General features: G+C 39.0%; 1 protein-coding gene across 1 annotated transcript; it reads right to left on the bottom strand.

Moving 5' to 3' along the window:
* Nucleotides 1-15,134: 15,134 nt before the first annotated feature.
* LOC124534976 (uncharacterized PE-PGRS family protein PE_PGRS54-like) lies at nt 15,135-24,142 on the bottom strand. Its single transcript, XM_047111008.1, has 6 exons — nt 24,063-24,142; nt 19,862-22,951; nt 19,439-19,759; nt 18,662-19,336; nt 17,951-18,616; nt 15,135-17,905 (listed from the first exon to the last, which is right to left on the bottom strand). The coding sequence occupies exons 1-6, from the start codon at nt 24,067-24,069 to the stop codon at nt 15,348-15,350; spliced, it is 7,317 nt and encodes a 2,438-aa protein (XP_046966964.1). The 5' UTR covers nt 24,070-24,142; the 3' UTR covers nt 15,135-15,347.
* Nucleotides 24,143-25,322: the final 1,180 nt, after the last annotated feature.

Here is a 25,322-nt window from a genome sequence, read left to right as displayed (position 1 = left end):
TTAAACGTACATAATTGTATGTGTTCTTAATTATTCACTCCGTAATACGGGAGTAGAAAGAGCAATGACAACCCTAAAGAATAAACAAGATTTATTTGTTTGATAAAATTTTCGAGCGTTTACAAAACTGTTTGTGCCTGTAACTGTACACTACGCTATTCTGAATATTCATGTACTCCATTTATGGTGTAATATACTTTTGTAATATTTAAGTAATATATGTAAAGAAAATCTCATAAGGATATTAATGTGTCTTATGAAAGTCAGCAACATGTGTATACAGACACCAGAAATTATAATAGTCCAGTCGTAACGAGGGAAAAAGCAAGTGAACCAAAAAGACTGGACTTTAGATTAACCAGTTGGACAGAACAACATTGTTCCTAGTGATTTTTAATAGCAATTGTAGTCTAAATATCTTTTTTTCATATTTTACACTCCACCGTATCAATTTGAGTTCTCAACATTATTCAGGAATACAAAATGCTGTCAATATAGAAAGTGGTATTTGGATGAATACAAGTAAATATACCAAATACAAATGAAAAAAGTATAAATATACCTTGTCTTTTATAATAGTAAATAAACTAGTGATTAAATTAAAACATATTTTTTGATTTAGTTATACAAAAAAGTTAATGAGACATTTTTATTGTTCCTCGTGTAAGAAAATGATAACAATCTGTAATATTATATTTTAAAAAATATTATTATTTATGATGTTATTTATATTTAAACCAATAACTTATATATTATATAGTTAGTTTATTGGAATTATATGTTTATTTTGTTTACCGACATATTATGACTGAAATTAGAATTTTGTTATCTGTGGAAAAATCTGGATATTTTGGCGGGCTCTTATGTTAGTTTTGGGGAACAAAATGGCGGTCGTCTAATTAAAATATTGCAAATTGATTATGATATCGATTATAACTTATTGATGTAGTGATAGGTGAAGTTTTTAGGGTTCCGTACGTCCGAATACAAAAACGGAACCCTTATAGGATCACTCGTGTGTCTGTCCGTCCGTCGCTTACAGTCAATTATCTCCGAATCTAGTAGACCGATTAAGTTGAAATTTGGTACACATATCAATTCCTGTAACCCAAATACAGAGGTGTGACGTGAGCATATGAAATTTGTATATGAGGGGTCATTTTTGGGGGGGAAGGGGAAAATTAAAAAAAAAAATTCTGAAAACTGCATCGTGTGGCATATCAAATGAAAGGTCTTGTTGAGAAGATCTTAAATGTATTTTTTTGTAATTTTAAAATTAATAGTTTCCAAGTTATTCAAGAAAATAGACGAAAATTGACCATTCCCCCCCCCTTATCTCCGAAACTACAGAACCTAAAATTTTGAAAAAAATACAGAAATTAGTTTTCTCCTTATAGATTATAGGAAAACCTATTAGAAGTCCATGATATTAAAATAACATGGTAAATCACTCAATATTGTGCGTACCAACTTACATTTGCAGGTGGAATGTGTGGGAGAACAAATTTTACATATTAACTCCAATGTTAAGTTTTGTTGAATCGGTTTGTAGATGAATATTTAATGAAAAAAATAAGCCCACAATGAGCATTCTACGACCAATATTTTAGGAGATATTAACATCGTACGGAACCCTCTTCACGCGAGTGCAACTCGCACTTGTTTATAATAATGATACTTTCAAACATTTATGTTAACGCCTTTTATTGATTTTAAATGTAACTTACATACTGATGTACTTTTTACACAAATTATTTAATGAAGAATAATTAAAATAAAAGGTAATAGTAACATATACAACCGCGTGCCAAGCCATAAGAACAGTTCATATTTTAAGGTCAGTGATATTTTTAATACATTTATGTAAGTATTCACACTACATAATGAAGTAAATAATAGTATTTTTTTTAAAAGGTTATGACTAATAGCGTATAATTTGCGTAAATAATTTTATTAACTCAGATAAAAAAATATAGCTACTACCTACTGATGGATTTTAATGGTGTGATAGTTTAAATATTGATAATATCTTTTACTAGTTATAACTTTTTTATGCTTCTGCTCAACCTTAGGCTACTTTTTAGTCCTAAGTCGCGACTAATCTATACGGAGTTACATATCGGGGTAAAATTTTAAAATCCACTAATTATATGATATTAAATTAAATTTAACTTATTAAAATTGAACATGAAATCCACCACTTGTATAGAAATAACTTGAAGCTGTACAGTAATTCCTCATTATTAAATAATAATCATTAAAATTTAATTACATTCTTCGATAGTAGAATATAATTATTCTAGGACAGCATTACGCGCACAATATACATATTTATGATAATATAATGTTTACACAAAAGAATATAAAAAAGTATTCCATCAAAGCTGATATACCTACATACTATTTGTGACATATAATAAAATATAGTACACAAATCAACTGTGGCGCCTCACTAGCACTTCGATCTGTCATCGGGGGCGGGAAAACGTTCATTTGAGTTGTGTATCTACTTACTGATAATTTGGCGGTTTTATTTATAATCCCGAAATATAAATAAAGGACATCACATTGGCGACGAGTAAAAGCGCAGTAAGTAAATTATTATCACTCAAATAATGTACTTGTAAATAGAATACCGGCCAACAAAAGTTTAAATTTTACGAAGTTTTGAAAAAGGAAAAAAAAAATGTTTTAAAACAACACAATGAGTAATTGCATACTTATTATTTACATTGGGTTTGATTTTTACGCTGCGTAGATCCATGAATAAGTTATTATTATATGTTAATTACCGATATACCCACTTGTTGAAAATACGTCAAAGTCGTATAAACAAAATTAGTATGCGTAATATGATTTCTTCTACATGAAATGTTAACATAATCAAATAATTCTCTCGTGAGTGTTGAATATTTGAATCTATTTTTTTTCTCATATTATTTATATTCAAAAGAACCGCAGTAATAATACACTAGCAAATACGTTGTTTGAAAATACTTAACTGTAATTACTACAACCTATATGTATCGTTGACCAATTTTATTTACAAATACCTATCGAATATATAATTCGATCAAATAATCAAATGTTTCAATGAATATATTTCATTAAGTACCTGTTTTAACAAAATGCTATTCAAGTTTGAAGTTGAATAACTATCTTGTTATTATACAAAACGAAAGTAAAAGACCCGATAAGGATAAATAATATATTCTTTATGCATATGTCTATCGTTATACACTAATTGCATGTTTTAAAACCACGTGGAAATTAAATATATTGAGGTAACGGTTAAGTTAAAAATAATTGTTGTTGTCAAAAAAAATAATAATAATAATAATACAACATACTAAAGTTTTGATCGTTTATCATAGTGATTAAAGTAGACAATAGTGATTTATAACTTAATAATAATAAAAAATAAAATAAATACTGACTAGTATATAAAAATAATAATATAATACTAGAAAGCTTGAAATTTTTCACTACGTTAATATACTTAAGAGGTTTTCTTTTGACCTTATTTGCAGATCGTCCAATATGTCCCTAACACAAGTCCCGACAATAGAACCATTCGATTGTGAAGGTGATCCAACCTCCTTAGGCTCGCGTTGGGAGAGATGGAAACGTGCATTAGAAATTTACTTTGTAGCTACAAACACAAATGATCAAAATAAAAAACGTGCAATTCTATTACATTCCGGAGGCATGTCATTACAAGATATATATTTTAACATACCTGGAGCTCATGTTACTGACACGACTGACGGTTATGACATTGCAGTAAAAAAGTTAGACGATTACTTTTCCCCAAAGCAAAGTTATTTGTTTGAAAGGCATATATTTCGTTTAATGAAACAAGAACCAGACGAAAAATTCGAAAAATTCTTGATTCGCTTAAGACGACAAAGCTCAAAATGCAACTTTGCTAACGAGGATGAAAATCTTATAGATCAAATAGTAGAAAAGTGTAGCTCCACCAAACTAAGAAAGAATATTTTGATACTTGGTGACACGGCAACAATAGAAAAAACTATTACAGAAGCAAATTCCTTAGAAACTGTAGAAAGACAATTAAATGAGTTCCACGATAGACGAAACACTAGTTCCAGTATTAATAAAATAGATACTAAATTAAACAAACGTTACATGAAAAAAGACATTGATCTAAGCTGTAGCCGATGTGGTAGTAAAAACCACAAAAGTGATAATAGTTCCTGCCCTGCAATTAATACTAATTGTTTGAAGTGTGGTTTCAAAGGTCACTTTCAGAAGCACTGTAGAACAAGGGCCAATAAAAGAAAAAATACTAATCTCCGGTCGAATGACAACAATATAGTTAAAAAGTACAAACAAGATACACCCAAAAATAAAGAGCCTACGTCTATAGACTACATATTTCACATCGATGATGATGGAACTATAGACTGTCAGGTAGGAGGGGTAAATATCAAAATGCTCATAGATTCTGGTAGTAAATCTAATATAATAAACCATACAACTTGGGAGTATATGAAAAAATCGAATGTTACAGTTTCTAATCCACAAAAATATTCAGACAAAACGTTTCTAGCCTACGGTGCTAAAGAACCACTAAAAGTGCTAGGCTTATTTGATGCACAAATAAAAGTGTGTTCTAAATCAATAACTGCTAAATTTTATATTATAGTAAATGGTTCCAAAAATCTTTTGGGTAAAGAAACTGCTGTCTCCCTCAACTTGTTAAAATTAGGTTTTGATGTAAATTCAATTGAACAAAAACAATTTCCCAGGTTCAAAGATGTCCAATTAGAAATTACTATAGATAAAACGGTTCCTCCAGTTTGCCAACCTTATAGACGAGGTCCTATTCCTTTGGAATCTAAGATAAATAAAAAAATCGATGAACTAGTGGAAATGGACATAATTGAACCTGTAAACAAACCATCCTCTTGGGTTTCTCCGATGGTACCGGTTCTAAAACCTGATAATGATATTCGTATTTGCCTGGATATGCGACTTGCCAATAAAGCTATAATCAGGGAAAATCATCCCCTGCCCACGATAGATCAATTAATTCCTAAATTTGGTAAATCAAAACTGTTTTCAAAATTAGATATAAAAAATGCTTTTCACCACGTGGAACTTACAGAAAATAGTAGAGAAATTACAACTTTTATAACTAGCAAAGGGCTTTACCGGTATAAGAGATTAATGTTTGGATTATCCTGCGCACCAGAGCACTTCCAAAAAATTATGGAAAAAATATTATTGCCATGTGAAGGAGTTGTAAATTTTATAGATGACATCGTTGTTTTTGGGCGTGATAAAAATGAGCATGATACCCGGCTCAAAAAAGTATTGTCAGTGCTAAAATACAACAATGTCTTATTAAATACAAAAAAATGTGTTTTTAATGCAAAAACTATACAGTTCCTGGGTCACGAATTTTCGTCATCAGGCATTAAACCACTTGACAAATACATTAAAACAATTGAGACATTTAGACCACCGGAAACCATCGAAGAAATCCAGAGTTTCCTGGGATTAATAAACTTTGTGGGAAAGTGTATCCCCAATCTGTCAACCTTAACAGAACCAATTCGGCAATTATTACGCGAAAAAGTTTATAAAAACGCCAATATCACGGCATTTTGGCAAAAAGACCAAGAAAAGGCTTTTGAGAAATTAAAGTACTGCCTCTCTAAGATTCCTACCCTAGGTTATTATGATCCGAAAGACCGTACCCAAGTTATGGCCGATGCAAGTCCTGTAGGTTTAGGGGCTGTACTAATTCAGTATGATAACAAAGAACCTCGTATTATTGCTTTTGGAAGTAAGAGTCTGACAAATGTCGAAAAACGATATTGTCAGACTGAGAAAGAAGCATTAGCTCTAGTTTGGGCGATAGAACACTTTCACATGTACTTGTACGGAAAAAAATTTGAACTAGTCACAGACCATAAGCCTTTAGAAGTCATATTTGGCACGCGATCAAAACCTTGTGCTAGGATAGAGCGATGGGTCCTTCGGTTACAATCGTATGATTATAAAGTGATTTACAAGCCTGGAAAATCCAATGTAGCTGACCCACTATCCCGTCTGTGTAAAAGTAGTACTAACGAGACGCAAACAAGTTCTTTTGAAGACGAACATCATGTTAACCAAATCGTCCAACATGCGCGACCCACAGCATTATCTCTTAAATCAATAGTTGAAGCATCGAATGATGACAAAGAGTTTAAATTGATTAAGGACGCTTTGATAAAAAACACGTGGGATGTTTCAATAAATCATTATAAGCTCTTTCAGCATGAACTCTGGTTACATGATGGCGTTTTATTAAGAGGGTACAAAATTGTTATACCAACTAATCTGAGAAAACAAGTATTAGCAGCAGCCCACGAAGGCCACCCTGGTATTGTTAACATGAAAGCTAGATTGCGCACAAAGGTTTGGTGGCCAAAGATTGACAAAGACGCCGAAAGTACTGTAAAAAACTGCAGTGGATGTACATTAGTCTCAGCCCCAAACCCACCAATACCCATGAAAAGGCGTGAACTTCCTTCGCAAGCTTGGGTAGATACGGCTATTGATTTTTTAGGTCCACTGCCTAGTGGGGATCATCTTTTAGTAATTATCGACTATTACAGCCGATACAAAGAGATTGAACTTATGAAATCTATTTCGGCTCATGACACAATAAAAGTCTTAAAAAGAATATTCGCACGAACAGGAAATCCTGCTAGTATAACAGCCGATGATGGAAAACAGTTCTGTAGCCAGGATTTTAAAAAATTCTGCACTGAACAAGGCATAACACTTTTCAATACAATTCCTTACTGGCCACAGCAAAACGGGGAGGTAGAGAGGCAAAACAGGGATATACTTAAGCGACTGAGGATCAGTCAATGTGAAAAATCTGATTGGAAAGATTATTTATTAAGTTACTTAATGATGTATAACAGCACACCTCACCCTTCCACAGGAAAAACCCCGTCCGAATTGTTCTACGGAAGACAGTTCAGAGACAAGTTACCTTTTTTAACTGACCTTGAAAATAAATATGATGATTCTGAAATAAGAGACCGAGATAAAGAAAAAAAGGAGAAAAATAAATTAAATGAAGACAGGAAGAGGAAAGCTACAGAAAGAGAATTAGAAGTTGGCGAGAAAGTCTATGTAAAGAATGTAATAAAAGAAAATAAATTAGCTTCTGAATTTAATCCGACACCACATACTGTTGTCAGTGCCGAGGGAAGCGACATCAATGTCAGGAATGACGAAACAGGCCAGGAATATAGGAGAAATATCGTTCACCTCAAGAAAGTAGAAGGTCAATGGAAAGTAATTGATAATGAAGAAAATTCTGATAAAGATGTTTAGTTAATAATAGATAAATTTAAATGAAAAATATTGTTTTGTTGTTTCTAAATAATTGTATTTAAAATTAAAGTAACTTGTGATTAAAATAATAATTTAACATATAAAAAGGAAGAGATGTGACATATAATAAAATATAGTACACAAATCAACTGTGGCGCCTCACTAGCACTTCGATCTGTCATCGGGGGCGGGAAAACGTTCATTTGAGTTGTGTATCTACTTACTGATAATTTGGCGGTTTTATTTATAATCCCGAAATATAAATAAAGGACATCACACTATTAATACTAGAAATAAGAATAAATAAACGTTTTTGGGAAATGGTATACGCATATATAATAAGATACCGGGAAATATAATCAACTTAAGATTATTGAGATGAAATTAATAAATAAATCATATTATTCATTAAGAGAGTACCTTTTGGAAACATACGCTTGGAGTTAGGTTCGGGTTCCATGCCATTAAGACATTAATTACTATAAACAAATTTACAATTAAAGTTAAAAAAGAGCAACTATGCGAGTTTCTTGCCGTTTCTTCTCGCTAGAAGCTGCTTTCCAAAACGGTGGTATTTAATTATTGAAGATTCGAAAACGCAGCATTGTGAAGTTTACTTGAATAAAATTGATTTTGATATTATATATAATTATAAATATATATTTTATATATAGATTTAAAGTGACACAATTTCTAATACAATGCAACCTCGATATAACAAATCGGAAGCGAACAAGTAAATATTCGTTATATCAAGAAATTCGTTTAAATGAGGTATGTTATGACGAGGTTAGTTTGGTCTAAATTTGTTTTAAGAGGTAAATAAATAGTTTTATAGACCTCAACATTATGTACTTATCTTTTTATAGCGAACAACTTCTACTAATAAATGATAACACATTTTTATCATATTATTTTATGTATTTTCTCTTTTTAATCGTAATTTTATGTTTTTTTTTTATACATTTTATATAAATAGCAGATACGGTACATATTCCAATATTTAGGTAGCAGCATTTTTGGTCTTAAATAAAAATTGGGTCGTTAGTTTTGATTTGAGTCGTCGTTATTCGAAAATAACCTTATTAACTTATAAATAGCCTTTTTAAAAAATTGTCGAAAATGCAACTTAAGAAGTATAAAAGCTAAAAACGTTATAACTCCAAAATGGTTCACTTTTGGATTATGCATATGGGGGATAATTATTGCAAATAGTCACTCCTATCACCTCCTAGCGGGAATACGTTGAATTACCAATAACCTTGTGTTGGAATAATACAAAAACTCTCCTCACAATCAATACTTTATCTCTCCTGAAGTGGTTTACGATCCTTCCAATTCGACGATTAAAGTAAGAATGACCATTTCTAGGCTTACTCCTAGTATTTAATGTTTACACGCCCCTCCTTCGACTGTAGCAACATCCGGTTTCGATCCATTTTAAAAAACAATTTAGTCTAAACCGGATGTTGACAATCAACGCAAATTATAACAACTATTTAAATCGAATTATAACAACTATTACAATAAAATATGATCATATTAAAATAAATATGCTAACAGTTTGGCCATCAGACCTCCGGTACGTCCCCGTACCAATAAATATAAACAATCTGAATTAAATTATATAGGTATATGTAGTTAATACACAATACATGAATACGTTACCACACAATACCATACAATAACTTCTTCATTTAAGTAGGCAAAATTATGGCAAATAGATCTTATTACTCTTTATATCTCTATCTATCGTCAGTATCACCATCGTCCTCCTCACCATCTGTGGAAGTCTTCAGTTGAGTGCCGAGAGTCACTCATACGAGTTCAACTCTCACCAAGTCCCCCACTCCCCGTTAATGCGGCGCTGGTTTCCTTTTTCCATCAAAACAACCTCCATTTTTCATTTGTTGTACTTCTACACGGTCTCCGCTCATTCCTCCTCATGTTTTGCACTTCTTCAGATGACGCAACCATATTCGTATCGTTGTATTAAGTCCCATTTGGATCCCAGGCACGAATTTATCCCATGCTCTTTCATCTCTTCCATGTCATTTTGTAGCTAGCGCGTCTAATATTATCCTATTGTATCCCTCGACTTGGCCAATTGATCTTGGCGCCGTAACGGCGTCTAAAATATGCTTGATCCCAGTACCTTGTATAAATTTCTTAAAGGCCAGACTCGTGAAGCAAGAGCCACGGTCTGTAATAAGCCTTGTCGGTGCGCACAAATAGCTTATGTGATCTTTCATTGTTCGCACCGCAGTTGTTGCCCTTGCACTTCTCACTGCAGCAATGTTCACAAACTTAGTGAAGCTGTCTATAATCTTTGCCACGTCAATACTTTCGTTTTTGCTTGAATTCTCGAGAATGTTCCCGATTTGCTGAAATGTCTTCATCCACCATCCGAGCAGTTCTGAGCCATTCATCCGTTCCTATATGAAATAAATCCAAAACACGTGCTTCAGCGGCTGCTGCTTCAAATGGGTTACGGCTTAGAGCATCAACACGAGCCATCCCCTTCCCCTCCCCGTGTTCAATTTCAAAATCAAACTCCTGCAATTGAATCCACAAACGTGCTATGCGTGGTACCAGATCTCGTTTAGTAAGGGTTGTCCCTAAGGCGTTGCAATCTGTAAAAATTTTGAAGGGTTTTCCAATGAGATATACGCGAAACCGGTCCAATGACGTAATAACAGCAAGAGTCTCTACTTCAAATGAGTGTAATTTTTGCTCATTTATAGTTGTTTTACGGCTGAAATAAGAAACTGGACGTAATAAACCTTCTTTGTCCTTTTGTAATAGAAAACCGGTTACGCCATTCTTACATGCATCAGTATGAAGTTCGGTCTCAGCGTGTGGATCATAAATGGCAATAACTGTATAATAAATTACATTTTCTGAGATTTAACGTGAGTCCACCTTCACGCAAAAGTTCTAATACTTTTCGTAGGCGTGACATTCCTTCTTTGAAGTTGTGAGCTGGAATAAGGATATCTTCCATGTAGATCATGGCTAACTTTACTTCTGCATCCGCTAACACTTTATTTATGGTGCGCTGAAACACAGATGGCGCATTAACTAGTCCAAACGGCATTCGTAAATACTCGAATTGTTCATCGGTTGTTACAAAAGATGTTTTCGGTCAAGATTCCTCAGATATTGGTATTTGGTAGTATCCGGATGCGAGATCCAATGATGTAAAAAACATATGACCGGCAAGGAGAGTCAGTTGATCTTCGACACGCTGCATTGGATAATGATCTTTCACTGTTTTCCGGTTCAAGGCTCTGTAATCAACACATAGTCTTTTTTTTTCCACTCCTCTTTTCCACCAAAACAATTGGGCTAGCATATAGTGATGACGATTCCTGACAATATTTGAATCTAGCATTTCTTGTATCATGCCCTGAACTTGGGTTCGCTCTGTATGTGGCAGCCGATAAGGACGATATACGACTGGATCACAGTCTTTCAATTTAATTTGCATTTCAGTTACCGTGGTAAGTCCTAAGTCTTTGAGTCCTGTCGAAAAACGATCACTAAATTCTTCTAATAAAGTTTTCAATTGTGCTGCTCGGCTTGTAGTTATCATTGCATTGCCATAGTCGTTCATAACCATTGATAAGCTACATACATTGTTGAGGCCTTTCACGGGTAATGAGTGAGTCATTAGTGTATTCTTCTAGAATTCTATTTTATTCTTTTTTTGGAAGATAAGTTGGAAGAGATGAATCAATAAACTTCCGTTGCCTTTATGACCCTCATATTCATACTCTTTCAGAGCTTCAATAAATTGTTCCAAAATACGTCAGGCAGAACTGCTATTATCTTCAATACCTTTAGATTGCCTTCGATTGTTTTTATTTCTGCCTTGTTTGGTCGAATGTTTGTAAGAATGATTGTCACTATCAGAATTCTCCCAGTTCCGATGCAAGCGACGCGAATTATGTCGTGATCTAGATCGTTTGTTTTTTTTTTAATCTTATATTTTTCGCAAGACTCGTGTCATCGGTGTCATTAAGCATAGAAAAAAAAAAACGATGTTGTTCATAGTTCATCTTCTCGCTCCCTCGTCATAAATCTCTCAGATTAGATGCGAGAACTATGCCCGCGTTCAATACCACGTCTGGGGGATTGTCTATATTGGCGATCTCTCAGACGTTGCTCATGCTCTACGTCTGATGGACCACGTTCAACCAAGTACCTCAGGCGTTGCTCATGCTCCCCGCCTGAGGGACTACGTTTAACTAAATAGCTTGGGCGTTGCTCATGCTCACCGCTCAAGCCACGAGACCTGTGGTATCGATATTTTGGTAACGTCTGGTATTCTTCGCAGTTTTGTCGACTATTTTTCTTTCTTGGACGTGAACTTTTGTTATTCTTTTGGTTTTCGTTCATAAGGAAAACGTAACTTTTGCTCCGTGAACGTCTCCTTTCACATATGCTCATCGAACGTCTTGGTATGTCAACATCATTCTCTTGCAATAATTTGGTCTCCATCTGAGGCTTAAAATACTTATATTTTAGTTTCGATAAAAAAAATAAGTAATTAAATTTTAAAGTTATTAAATTAAAAGAATAAAGTATATTGAGTCTTTAAAGGTGCATCAATGTTGAACAAACAAACAAACATACAATTTTACACATTACGTTAGCTTATAAATAACGTATTTATAATATTTTATAGATATTCGTAAAGAAAATTTCACCTGATTTAAATATATTGATATATTACAACTATATTTTAAAGTATTTTAAACTACAAACACAAAAAAAACCAACAAAAATGCAAAAAATAAATAAATTCATAAATTTAAATATATGGAAAAAGAAACCCAATTAATCATAAAATAAAATAAAAATAAACACTTATTAAGCGATACAAGCAGGCTTTACGGCCGAATTCGAAATAAAGTAATCTTGTTCAATCCCCACTTCTGAAATGTTGGAATAGTACAAAAACTCTCCTCACAATCAATACTTTATCTCTCCTGAAGTGGTTTACGATCCATCCAATTCGACGATTAAAGTAAGAATGACCATTTATTTCTAGGCTTACTCCTAGTATTTAATGTTTACACGCCCCTCTTTCGACTGTAGCAACATCCGGTTTCGATCCATTTTAAAAAACAATTTAGTCAAAACCGGATGTTGACAATCAACGCAAATTATAATAACTATTTAAATCGAATTATTTATGCTGATAATACTTTAATACATTAAAGCAATAAAATATGATCATATTAAAATAAATATGCTAACACTTGTATATTACAATATATATAATTCAGAACTGATATGTTAATTCAATTACTTCAATCTGTTTGACTGTCGTTTAAACGTAGAACAGAAGCCTTTTTAGAAACCAATTCACTTCATTCTAACGTCAAAATGACGTATTTTACCCCATTTAATATCCTTAGGAGAATTGCCCAAAAACATGAACACGAGCTAAAGTGCGACCTTATGACGGCTGGGTAAACCCAGCCGTCATAAGGTCGCACTTACTGGCGCCTGAGCAATGTTTTTTGCATATTTTTAAAAGGCGACCAAAAAAGTATTAATAAAAACACTGTTTCATATTTGAATCTCGCACTCCTATGGTTATACCTAACATACCCAGATATCGGTATGATTCAGTCACCGTGAGGACCCTGGTCATCAGGATCATGCTCGTTGGCTCAAGATTAATTATTGCCAAAAAAGTAACCTATCCCCACTCCACATATACAATAGCACCCTTGTCCAGGCCAAGCTAGCTAGTGTAATTACAGGCACAACAATTTAGTTTTCAACGTGGCGCATTAACAAAGTAAGAAATCCACGTCAAGGAGGACTTTTGTCCCTAATTTCTGTACTTTGCAGCAGCTAGTTGAGCAGGTTTATAGATAGACAGAACCAAAGTGTTCTTCGACAATTTTTTTTTGTAATTTAAGAATTGCTGCCATCGTGCCGCGTAATTAACTTGTAGTTTATATATTATTTTTTTACACACTTAAGAAGAAATCGTACAATTTAATATAATTTTATTTAATATTATAATCGGTACAGAAAAAAAATCACAAGATTATATATTGCTGTTACCAAAAACAAAAAAAAAAAAAACTAAAGAATGCTAAAAACGCAAACAGCGAAAGTGGCGAGAGCGAAGCTCACCGAAAATCTTTGAATATTTCAAAACCAGGAATTGAATAATAGCGATGTATATACATACATTTAATTGGGGGACATTGAAACATAGTGTATATATAGTATATACTCCCCAATAGTTATCACCTCTTCTCAGGGCTGGAATGGATTTTTCTCTAAGTTCAAGAGAACTGCAGGAAATTTTGTCGGACATCACCCTAATTGGTCGAGAAAACAAGATACACGAGGCTGTCATATAAGATAAGATTTAAATAAGCACATATATTATTAGGAATCAGAAGCGGGTTAAGCTTAAATATATATAATTTACTAATGCTTACAATTAATAATGATTAAATATTTCCATTACTTCAAGCAAACAATAATGAATCTAACACAAATTGCAAATAAAGAGACATCTGAGACATCAATTGACAAGTGACGCTGATGTTGAGCTCGTTAAAAATATTTACAGGGCCCGGGAGGAGTCACAAGATGCCTAAGGGATGTTATGATGATTTATCTAAGGCCTTTGATTGTGTGCAACACGAAACATTGGTTAGGAAGCTGACCTATATGTAGATATATATAGGTCTATTAAAAATTAATACGTATTTATTGAATAAAACGGCTTTTATTTCGTATATAAGCAATCGGATTCAGAAGGTTGATGTAAATGGAAAAAGATCTTCCCGGGCTCCAGTTGCTGTAGGGGTCTCTCAAGGATCAATTTTTGGTCTATTTCTGTTCCTTGTTTATATCAATTGACCTGCCACATATCTTAAGTGATAATCTCGTGATAGTATTGTTGCTGACGATACTTCTTAATTTTTAAAATTTTCAATACATGACGATGTGAACAATACGCTCTCTGAAATAGTACATTGCTTTCGTGTTAATAATTAATTTAATGTGAAATAGTAAAAAGACAAAATCTATTAATTTCACTATTCCCAATCTGAGATGTTCAAAACCAGTGTATTTTTATACGGAGAAGCATTAGATGTTTTAGAACGGAGTTCCTAGGTATGACAATAGACTCAATGAAGGTCCAATGGGGATATATAAATAAATTGGTGAATATACTCAGGTCTGCAGCCTATGCGGTGAAAAAGATTAGAATTTTTACTGATGTGTATACCGATCGCCTTGTGTATTTTAGTTATTTCCACAGTAAGATATTCTTTACAACTATTTATGTTTTCTACATTGCATTTTGCACGGATACACTTGTTTGTGTTTAATTAGAATTATATTTATTTTTAACTTTCATTAATTTGGATTGAACAACCTCACTGTTCTGCTCAACAATTATTTTGATAACTGAAAGTCTCAGGCTTATTAATTATAACCTCTGCTTCAACTAATAGACACATATAGTTCATCTCTAAGGGTTCATGAATAAGTGTGATATTATTTTACCACAGCACGATATCGTATTTAATAGAATGAAATGAACACATTGTATGACATGAAAATTTCATAATGTTTGAATAATTTTAATGTATAATTTCGCATCATACTTAGTTGTAGTTCATGAAAATATCCCAATGTGTCTAATGGTTCTTTAATAATGAAATATTATAAATCAATGTACACATAGTTCTATGAAAAAAATAATATAAAAAAATAGTAAATATGCTTTAATCGTTTATTTTAAATAATTACAATTTTTGAGTTTTTTCCAAATAAACCGATTGACTAGAGCCAAACATTAAATAACATAGATTTTAATTGTACTAGTGAGCAATGACAAATTAAATATATAGATGGCTTGCTCCATAAGTAAACGTAACGACTTGCAAACTTCATTTTGCGCTATTCATATTCATTCCATGGTTTTTATTCATTTAAAAACGTATAGGTCTTAATCTACCTGCGTCCAAATGCTTATTTAGGGAGACACTTAACGTCTCTATCCTATCTCCACATTCGACGTTTAGAGGCCAATCACATATTTCTTTATAGGGATTGTAATATAGACCCACAGGACAAGAAAGTGCTATTGGCGATCCGAAAGAACATTTATAAAATTGATGACAAAGTTCATGAGCTATTAAAGCTCCATCAGAGTTGGCTCCTTCGCATATTTTTTTTGCTACGCGAGGATTGCAGTTGCAAGTATCCTCATTATTATCATTTTCTATCAAGTCTGGAATTACTCTATCTCCGCAATTCACATTTTCTGGCCAATCGCAAATTTGTTTAAAAGGATCGTAAAGAAGGTTTTCAGGACAACTCAATGAAACGGGTTTTCCATTGGAACATAAGTAGAACTGGGTACAGTTTTCGTGTGCAACTAAAATTCCGTCAGAACCATCCTGACCACAAATCGCAGGTGCTTCGCCGGGATTGCAGTTGCAAGTTCCGTCATTGTCATCCTCGCCGTCATTGTCGCCTTCATTACCACCATCACCGCCGGCGTCACCTCCACCGTTTTCGTTATCGTTGTCATTTTCTTCAACTTCTGGAATAACTCTATCTCCACAATCAACATTTTCTGGCCAATCACATACGCTTCTGTAAGGATTGTAGAGAAGGTTGCCCGGGCAGCTTTGCGTAACTGGATTTCCATTTGAACATAGGTAGAACTGGTTGCAGTTTTCGTGTGCGACTAACACTCCGTCAGAACCATCCTGACTGCAAATAGCAGGTGCTTCACCGGGATTGCAGTTGCAAGTTCCATCATTTTCATCACTACCGCCATCACCAGCTCCATCATCTCCGCCGCTTCCACCACCTCCAACGCCATCGTCGGCATCATTATCATTGTCATCACATTCTGAGATTACTCTGTCTTCACAATCAACATTCTCGGGCCAATCACATAGTCTCTTGTGAGGGTTGTAAAGAAGGTTGCCGGGACAGTCCATTGTGACGGGTTTTCCATTGGAACATAAGTAGAATTTATTGCAGTTTTCGTGAGCAACTAAAACTCCTTCAGACCCATCCTGACCGCAAATCGAAGGTGCTTCACCGGGGTTGCAGTTGCAAGTTCCATCGTTGTCATCACTACCACCATCACCAGCTCCACTATCACCACCATCACCACCAACATCACCACCTCCACCACCTCCATCGCCGCCGTCGCCGGCACCGTTGTCATTGTCATCACATTCTGGAATTACTCTGTCTCCACAATCTACATTCTCGGGCCAATCACATAGTCTCTTGTGAGGGTTGTAGAGAAGGTCGCCGGAACAGTTCAGTGTAACGGGTTTACCATTAAAGCATTTATAGAATTGGTTGCAGTTTTCATGTGCGATTAAAACTCCGTCAGAACCATCCTGACCGCAAATCGAAGGGGCTTCACCGGGGTTGCAGTTGCAAGTTCCATTATTGTTATCACTACCGCCACCTCCGCCTCCTCCACTGCCGCCTCCGCCGCCGGAACCGTTATCATTGTCATCACATTCTGGAATTACCCTGTCTCCACAATCAACATTCTCGGGCCAGTCACACAGTCTCTTGTGAGGGTTGTAGAGAAGGTTGCCGGGGCAGTCCATTGTAACGGGTTTGCCATTGAAGCATTTGTAGAATTGGTTGCAGTTTTCATGTGCAATTAAAACTCCGTCAGAACCATCCTGACCGCATATCGAAGGGGCTTCACCGGGGTTGCAGTTGCAAGTTCCATTATTGTTATCACTACCGCCACCTCCGCCTCCTCCACTGCCGCCTCCGCCGCCTCCGCCGCCTCCGCCGCCTCCGCCGCCTCCGCCGCCTCCGCCGCCTCCGCCGCCTCCGCCGCCGCCGCCGGAACCGTTATCATTGTCATCACATTCTGGAATTACCCTGTCTCCACAATCAACATTCTCGGGCCAGTCACACAGTCTCTTGTGAGGGTTGTAGAGAAGGTTGCCGGGACAGTCCATTGTAACGGGTTTGCCATTGAAGCATTTATAGAATTGGTTGCAGTTTTCATGTGCGATTAAAACTCCGTCAGAACCATCCTGACCGCAAATCGAAGGGGCTTCACCGGGGTTGCAGTTGCAAGTTCCATTATTGTTATCACTACCGCCACCTCCGCCTCCTCCACTGCCGCCTCCGCCGCCTCCGCCGCCTCCGCCGCCTCCGCCGCCTCCGCCACCTCCGCCGCCGCCACCGGAACCGTTATCATTGTCATCACATTCTGGAATTACCCTGTCTCCACAATCAACATTCTCGGGCCAGTCACACAGTCTCTTGTGAGGGTTGTAGAGAAGGTTGCCGGGACAGTCCATTGTAACGGGTTTGCCATTAAAGCATTTGTAGAATTGGTTGCAGTTTTCATGTGCGATTAAAACTCCGTCAGAATCATCCTGACCGCAAATCGAAGGTGCTTCACCGGGGTTGCAGTTGCAAGTTCCATTATTGTTATCACTACCGCCACCTCCGCCTCCTCCACTGCCGCCTCCGCCGCCTCCGCCGCCTCCGCCGCCTCCGCCGCCTCCGCCGCCTCCGCCGCCTCCGCCACCTCCGCCGCCGCCGCCGGAACCGTTATCATTGTCATCACATTCTGGAATTACTCTATCTCCACAATCAACATTCTCGGGCCAATCACACAGTCTCTTGTGAGGGTTGTAGAGAAGGTTGCCGGGGCAGTCCATTGTAACGGGTTTGCCATTGGAGCATATGTAGAATTGGTTGCAGTTTTCATGTGCGATTAAAACTCCGTCGGAACCATCCTGACCGCAAATCGCAGGAGCTTCACCGGGGTTGCAGTTGCAAGTTCCATTATTGTCATCACTTCCGCCATCACCAGCTCCGCCTCCTCCACCACCGCTTCCTCCACCTCCGCCTCCTCCACCACCTCCTCCACTGCCGCCGCCGCCTCCGCCGCCGCCAGCACCGTTATCATTGTCATCACATTCTGGAATTACTCTATCTCCACAATCAACATTCTCGGGCCAATCACACAGTCTCTTGTGAGGGTTGTAGAGAAGGTTGCCGGGGCAGTCCATTGTAACGGGTTTGCCATTGAAGCATTTGTAGAATTGGTTGCAGTTTTCATGTGCGATTAAAACTCCGTCAGAACCATCCTGACCGCAAATCGAAGGGGCTTCACCGGGGTTGCAGTTGCAAGTTCCATTATTGTTATCACTACCGCCACCTCCGCCTCCTCCACTGCCGCCTCCGCCGCCTCCGCCGCCTCCGCCGCCTCCGCCGCTTCCGCCGCCTCCGCCACCTCCGCCGCCTCCGCCGCCGCCGCCGGAACCGTTATCATTGTCATCACATTCTGGAATTACCCTGTCTCCACAATCAACATTCTCGGGCCAATCACACAGTCTCTTGTGAGGGTTGTAGAGAAGGTTGCCGGGGCAGTCCATTGTAACGGGTTTGCCATTGGAGCATATGTAGAATTGGTTGCAGTTTTCATGTGCGATTAAAACTCCGTCGGAACCATCCTGACCGCAAATCGCAGGAGCTTCACCGGGGTTGCAGTTGCAAGTTCCATTATTGTCATCACTTCCGCCATCACCAGCTCCGCCTCCTCCACCACCGCTTCCTCCACCTCCGCCTCCTCCACCACCTCCTCCACTGCCGCCGCCGCCTCCGCCGCCGCCAGCACCGTTATCATCGTCATCACATTCTGGAATTACTCTATCTCCACAATCAACATTCTCGGGCCAATCACACAGTCTCTTGTGAGGGTTGTAGAGAAGGTTGCCGGGGCAGTCCATTGTAACGGGTTTGCCATTGAAGCATTTGTAGAATTGGTTGCAGTTTTCATGTGCGATTAAAACTCCGTCAGAACCATCCTGACCGCAAATCGAAGGGGCTTCACCGGGGTCGCAGTTGCAAGTTCCATTATTGTTATCACTACCGCCACCTCCGCCTCCTCCACTGCCGCCTCCGCCGCCTCCGCCGCCTCCACCGCCTCCTCCACCTCCGCCTCCTCCACTGCCACCTCCGCCGCCTCCGCCGCCTCCGCCGCCTCCGCCGCCTCCGCCGCCTCCGCCACCTCCGCCGCCTCCGCCGCCGCCGCCGGAACCGTTATCATTGTCATCACATTCTGGAATTACCCTGTCTCCACAATCAACATTCTCGGGCCAATCACACAGTCTCTTGTGAGGGTTGTAGAGAAGGTTGCCGGGGCAGTCCATTGTAACGGGTTTGCCATTGAAGCATTTGTAGAATTGGTTGCAGTTTTCATGTGCGATTAAAACTCCGTCAGAACCATCCTGACCGCAAATCGAAGGGGCTTCACCGGGGTTGCAGTTGCAAGTTCCATTATTGTTATCACTACCGCCACCTCCGCCTCCTCCACTGCCGCCTCCGCCGCCTCCGCCGCCTCCACCGCCTCCTCCACCTCCGCCTCCTCCACTGCCACCTCCGCCGCCTCCGCCGCCTCCGCCGCCTCCGCCGCCTCCGCCGCCTCCGCCACCTCCGCCGCCTCCGCCGCCGCCGCCGGAACCGTTATCATTGTCATCACATTCTGGAATTACCCTGTCTCCACAATCAACATTCTCGGGCCAATCACACAGTCTCTTGTGAGGGTTGTAGAGAAGGTTGCCGGGGCAGTCCATTGTAACGGGTTTGCCATTGAAGCATTTGTAGAATTGGTTGCAGTTTTCATGTGCGATTAAAACTCCGTCAGAACCATCCTGACCGCAAATCGAAGGGGCTTCACCGGGGTTGCAGTTGCAAGTTCCATTATTGTTATCACTACCGCCACCTCCGCCTCCTCCACTGCCGCCTCCGCCGCCTCCGCCGCCTCCGCCGCCTCCGCCGCCTCCGCCGCCTCCGCCGCCTCCGCCGCCTCCTCCACCTCCGCCTCCTCCACTGCCGCCTCCGCCGCCTCCGCCGCCTCCGCCACCTCCGCCGCCGCCGCCAGCACCGTTATCATCGTCATCACATTCTGGAATTACCCTGTCTCCACAATCAACATTCTCGGGCCAGTCACACAGTCTCTTGTGAGGGTTGTAGAGAAGGTTGCCGGGGCAGTCCATTGTAACGGGTTTGCCATTGAAGCATTTGTAGAATTGGTTGCAGTTTTCATGTGCGATTAAAACTCCGTCAGAACCATCCTGACCGCAAATCGAAGGGGCTTCACCGGGGTTGCAGTTGCAAGTTCCATTATTGTTATCACTACCGCCACCTCCGCCTCCTCCACTGCCGCCTCCGCCGCCTTCGCCGCCTCCGCCGCCTCCGCCACCTCCGCCTCCTCCACCACCTCCTCCACTGCCGCCGCCGCCTCCGCCGCCGCCAGCACCGTTATCATCGTCATCACATTCTGGAATTACCCTGTCTCCACAATCAACATTCTCGGGCCAGTCACACAGTCTCTTGTGAGGGTTGTAGAGAAGGTTCCCGGGGCAGTCCATTGTAACGGGTTTGCCATTGAAGCATTTGTAGAATTGGTTGCAGTTTTCATGTGCGATTAAAACTCCGTCAGAACCATCCTGACCGCAAATCGAAGGGGCTTCACCGGGGTTGCAGTTGCAAGTTCCATTATTGTTATCACTACCGCCACCTCCGCCTCCTCCACTGCCGCCTCCGCCGCCTCCGCCGCCTCCACCGCCGCCGCCGGAACCGTTATCATTGTCATCACATTCTGGAATTACCCTGTCTCCACAATCAACATTCTCGGGCCAATCACACAGTCTCTTGTGAGGGTTGTAGAGAAGGTTGCCGGGGCAGTCCATTGTAACGGGTTTGCCATTGAAGCATTTGTAGAATTGGTTGCAGTTTTCATGTGCGATTAAAACTCCGTCAGAACCATCCTGACCGCAAATCGAAGGGGCTTCACCGGGGTTGCAGTTGCAAGTTCCATTATTGTTATCACTACCGTCACCTCCGCCTCCTCCACTGCCGCCTCCGCCGCCTCCGCCGCCTCCGCCGCCTCCACCGCCTCCGCTGCCTCCGCCGCCGCCGCCGGAACCGTTATCATTGTCATCACATTCTGGAATTACCCTGTCTCCACAATCAACATTCTCGGGCCAGTCACACAGTCTCTTGTGAGGGTTGTAGAGAAGGTTGCCGGGGCAGTCCATTGTAACGGGTTTGCCATTGAAGCATTTGTAGAATTGGTTGCAGTTTTCATGTGCGATTAAAACTCCGTCAGAACCATCCTGACCGCAAATCGAAGGGGCTTCACCGGGGTTGCAGTTGCAAGTTCCATTATTGTTATCACTACCGCCACCTCCGCCTCCTCCACTGCCGCCTCCGCCGCCTCCGCCGCCTCCGCCGCCTCCGCCGCCTCCGCCGCCTCCGCCGCCTCCGCCGCCTCCGCCACCTCCGCCGCCTCCGCCGCCGCCGCCGGAACCGTTATCATTGTCATCACATTCTGGAATTACCCTGTCTCCACAATCAACATTCTCGGGCCAGTCACACAGTCTCTTGTGAGGGTTGTAGAGAAGGTTGCCGGGGCAGTCCATTGTAACGGGTTTGCCATTGAAGCATTTGTAGAATTGGTTGCAGTTTTCATGTGCGATTAAAACTCCGTCAGAACCATCCTGACCGCAAATCGAAGGGGCTTCACCGGGGTTGCAGTTGCAAGTTCCATTATTGTTATCACTACCGCCACCTCCGCCTCCTCCACTGCCGCCTCCGCCGCCTCCGCCGCCTCCGCCTCCTCCACTCCCGCCTCCGCCGCCTCCGCCGCCTCCGCCACCTCCGCCGGAACCGTTATCATTGTCATCACATTCTGGAATTACCCTGTCTCCACAATCAACATTCTCGGGCCAGTCACACAGTCTCTTGTGAGGGTTGTAGAGAAGATTTCCGGGACAGTTCAGTGTAACGGGTTTGCCATTGAAGCATTTGTAGAATTGGTTGCAGTTTTCGTGTGCGATTAAAACTCCGTCGGAACCATCCTGACCGCAAATCGAAGGGGCTTCACCGGGGTTGCAGTTGCAAGTTCCATTATTGTCATCACTATCGCCATCACCAGCTTCTCCATCTCCGCCACCACCACCACTATCACCGCCACCGTTGTCATTTTCATCACATTCTGTAATTATTCTGTCTCCACAATCAACATTCTCGGGCCAATCACATATTCTTTTGTGGGGATTATAGAGAAGATTGCCAGCACAACTTATGGTCACTGGTTTGCCATTGAAGCATTTGTAGAACTGATTGCAGTTTTCGTGAGCAATTAATACTCCGTCGGAACCTTCGCGAGCACAGATATTTGGCGCTTCGGCTGGGTTGCAATTACAACTACCATTGTTGTCATTATTCTCACTTTCATTTTCATCACAATCTTCATCTTCGTTTTCGTCTGGAACAACCCTATCACCACAATCTACTGTTTCAGACCAATCACATTCTTGTTTTTCAACATCAAAAAATAGGTTCGAGGCACACTTTTTTTCGACAAGATCTCCGTGGGTGCATTGATAAAATTTGTTGCAATTTTCGTGTGGATAGAGTTTTTCAATTTTGTGGTCTATCGGACAGCCATTCTCATTTAGCTCAATATCGTTTCCTTGAGCTAAACTGATTGCGCAGACCAGCAGTAAGGCTGCGACTGAAAATTAGAAAAACGTACAGTTTATAAATTAAAATTGATTTAAAATAATTTAGTTTTACCTTTTTGAGTTTTATTTAAAGCTGAATTAGTTTAATCACAACTTCAATGGAGTTTTATTTATTATGGCTTACGTATATCACTTTTTCTTATTTTGCGAGATATTTTTATGAGTCTATTTTTTACAATTTATTCTTGGAATGAAAACGGTTAATTTATTTGGAGACACGATACTAACACGTCAAAATAGAGTAGAGATACAAAGTAAATGTTCCTTTATATTATTTATTCATTTATAGTTTAAATATTCGACTTAATTACTTATGAACAAGTTTATTATATTTTTCAAATTCAGCAACTTTATATTCGAAACGCTTATTTTATATTCATAATGAAAACTTATAGTATTCTTTCTTAACGATATTTGTCATAATTATATGAATAAACAGGTTATTTGAGCTTCTTTGTCTGAAACTGAATGACAATATAAATAACTTCTTGGCCTTCTATTAATTAAATAATTACGTGAGATTTAGTATGCTTATTTAGGTCAAATATTAATCAAACAATATTTACTAACTCTGCTTTATACGGGTACTGTTGTAACTGTAAAGTTTTGAATTCTTGTATAATATTATTGTTTTGTCACGCATTTTTATTTTGTACACAAAACGTTGTTAAGTTACTGTTACATAATTAAAAATTTATGAATTAAAAGAAATGTAAGTGTTTAAAAAGACTTTAGTTTCAGAATGTAAAAATAATTATTTAATATTTATACCGTTTAGAGGTAACTTAATATTCAAATTTAAAGTTTTTATATATATGTAGGAAGAACAACTATACAAACTTTAATTCCTCATTTAAGTAAAGAAGTTCTTATATTTTATAAACATTTTATACATAAAAACTGACTAACTTCCACAGAAACCTTCATCCCTTAAACCCTCTTCGATGTTGAATTTTGAAAAATCCACGCACAACGCTTATCTACATACGTTCGATAAGGAATTCCTATGCAATATTTCATCTTATTAGACCCTTGGTTTAAAATGTCCATTGTTAGGCAATTATTTTAAAATTATATCAAATAGGTAATAAAAAGTAGTACCTTTCATAATTTTTTTATAAACACCAATTCTTTGTCACAAGCGCACTTAACACTGTCAAATAACAAATACATAAAAAAACAAAAACTTCAGTGTTATATATATGAAAACATAATCTTATTACTTCAGTGATTAAAAAAATATTTCTAAGAATTAAATTAAGTGATATTATCAGATACGAGCATATGATAAAAAGTATGAAATGCTAAAACTGATTTATTGATTAGAATCTCTTATTCGCAATTGCTTATCTGACGATAGCTCACGACAGCTACCTGATCTTCATTCATAATTGAATTTTAAGGATTCAATCAGTATCGTCGTCATATTGGTGAGAGCGCTTTATGAAAGTCTTTGTTGTTAGGTACCAACCATTGACTTACAACACCTTTGTGGGCATTGCAGAGAAATATTGGTTCTACCGCATATCCACTTCCCCATCCTCTGGATGATCACGGTCTCGTAGAAGAAGGATACTTTTTTTATACGGTCCTCGAGGTTCCTCTACAGATGTCCCAAAACGGATCACTGTAGGACCTCGGGTCTTTTTTAATTGTCTTACTTCACGGGAGTAAACACAGTAAAGGCGACCCCAATAGCGCCTCGAGGAAACGTTGAATGCATGCCGATGCTAAGACTTGTCACCAATGTCAATCACACCATTCCGGTCACTGCTTGCTCCGACAGTCGTGTCTCAAACGGCCTTATCGTAAATTAAACAAGCTCAGCCAGGTCAGGGGCTGCAATACATGGCAAATGAAACAGAGATAAAGTGATGTTACGCTCGAAAAAAATTACCAGCGAGGATTTGGGACAGTATGCATAAAGGTTTCGCTATCCTTCTTAAATAAAAGCAATTTATCTCCTTACAAATTCTTTGGAGAACTTGGCAGTACGGAGGCAGCCGTTGAACAGTCATCACAGCCTTTAGAAGTATCTAAAACCTAAGCTAATGTCAAAAACCTTCTTTGGAATCCCGTTGGGGCAAGGTTCCGTGTTAGAAGTTAATGTATTGTAGATCGCGAATGTCAGCTCATGCATGGTCAATCGATTAGTTGCCAATGGCAGGGAGACTTAGTAACTTTCTCTCCTCACTAAATCGAGATCTAAATCTCCACCACTTTGAGTTTAGACGCTCTGTTACCTCTGAAGTCCTTCGAGGACTCTTCCAGGACTCTGGCGTCTTAAATTGTTTACATTGTTAGAATTGTTTATTGTTGTTTACTACCATCCCGGCGGCTCTTTTACCTCGCTAGAGTAAA

Source organism: Vanessa cardui, chromosome 13, assembly GCF_905220365.1.
Source record: "Vanessa cardui chromosome 13, ilVanCard2.1, whole genome shotgun sequence".
In the NCBI taxonomy this organism is placed as follows: Eukaryota; Metazoa; Arthropoda; class Insecta; order Lepidoptera; family Nymphalidae; genus Vanessa; species Vanessa cardui.
Note: the sequence above shows the minus strand (reverse complement) of the source record. Positions and strands in the feature narration are given on the sequence as shown.

Coding starts and splice junctions, on each gene's coding strand:
- LOC124534976 (XM_047111008.1), bottom strand. Junction 19,760..19,861: donor CGGCGGCGGAGGCGGCGGAG/GTGGCGGAGGCG, acceptor GAGGCGGCGGAG/GCGGCGGAGGCGGCAGTGGA. Junction 17,906..17,950: donor TTCCGGCGGCGGCGGCGGAG/GTGGCGGAGGCG, acceptor GAGGCGGCGGAG/GCGGCGGAGGCGGCGGAGGC.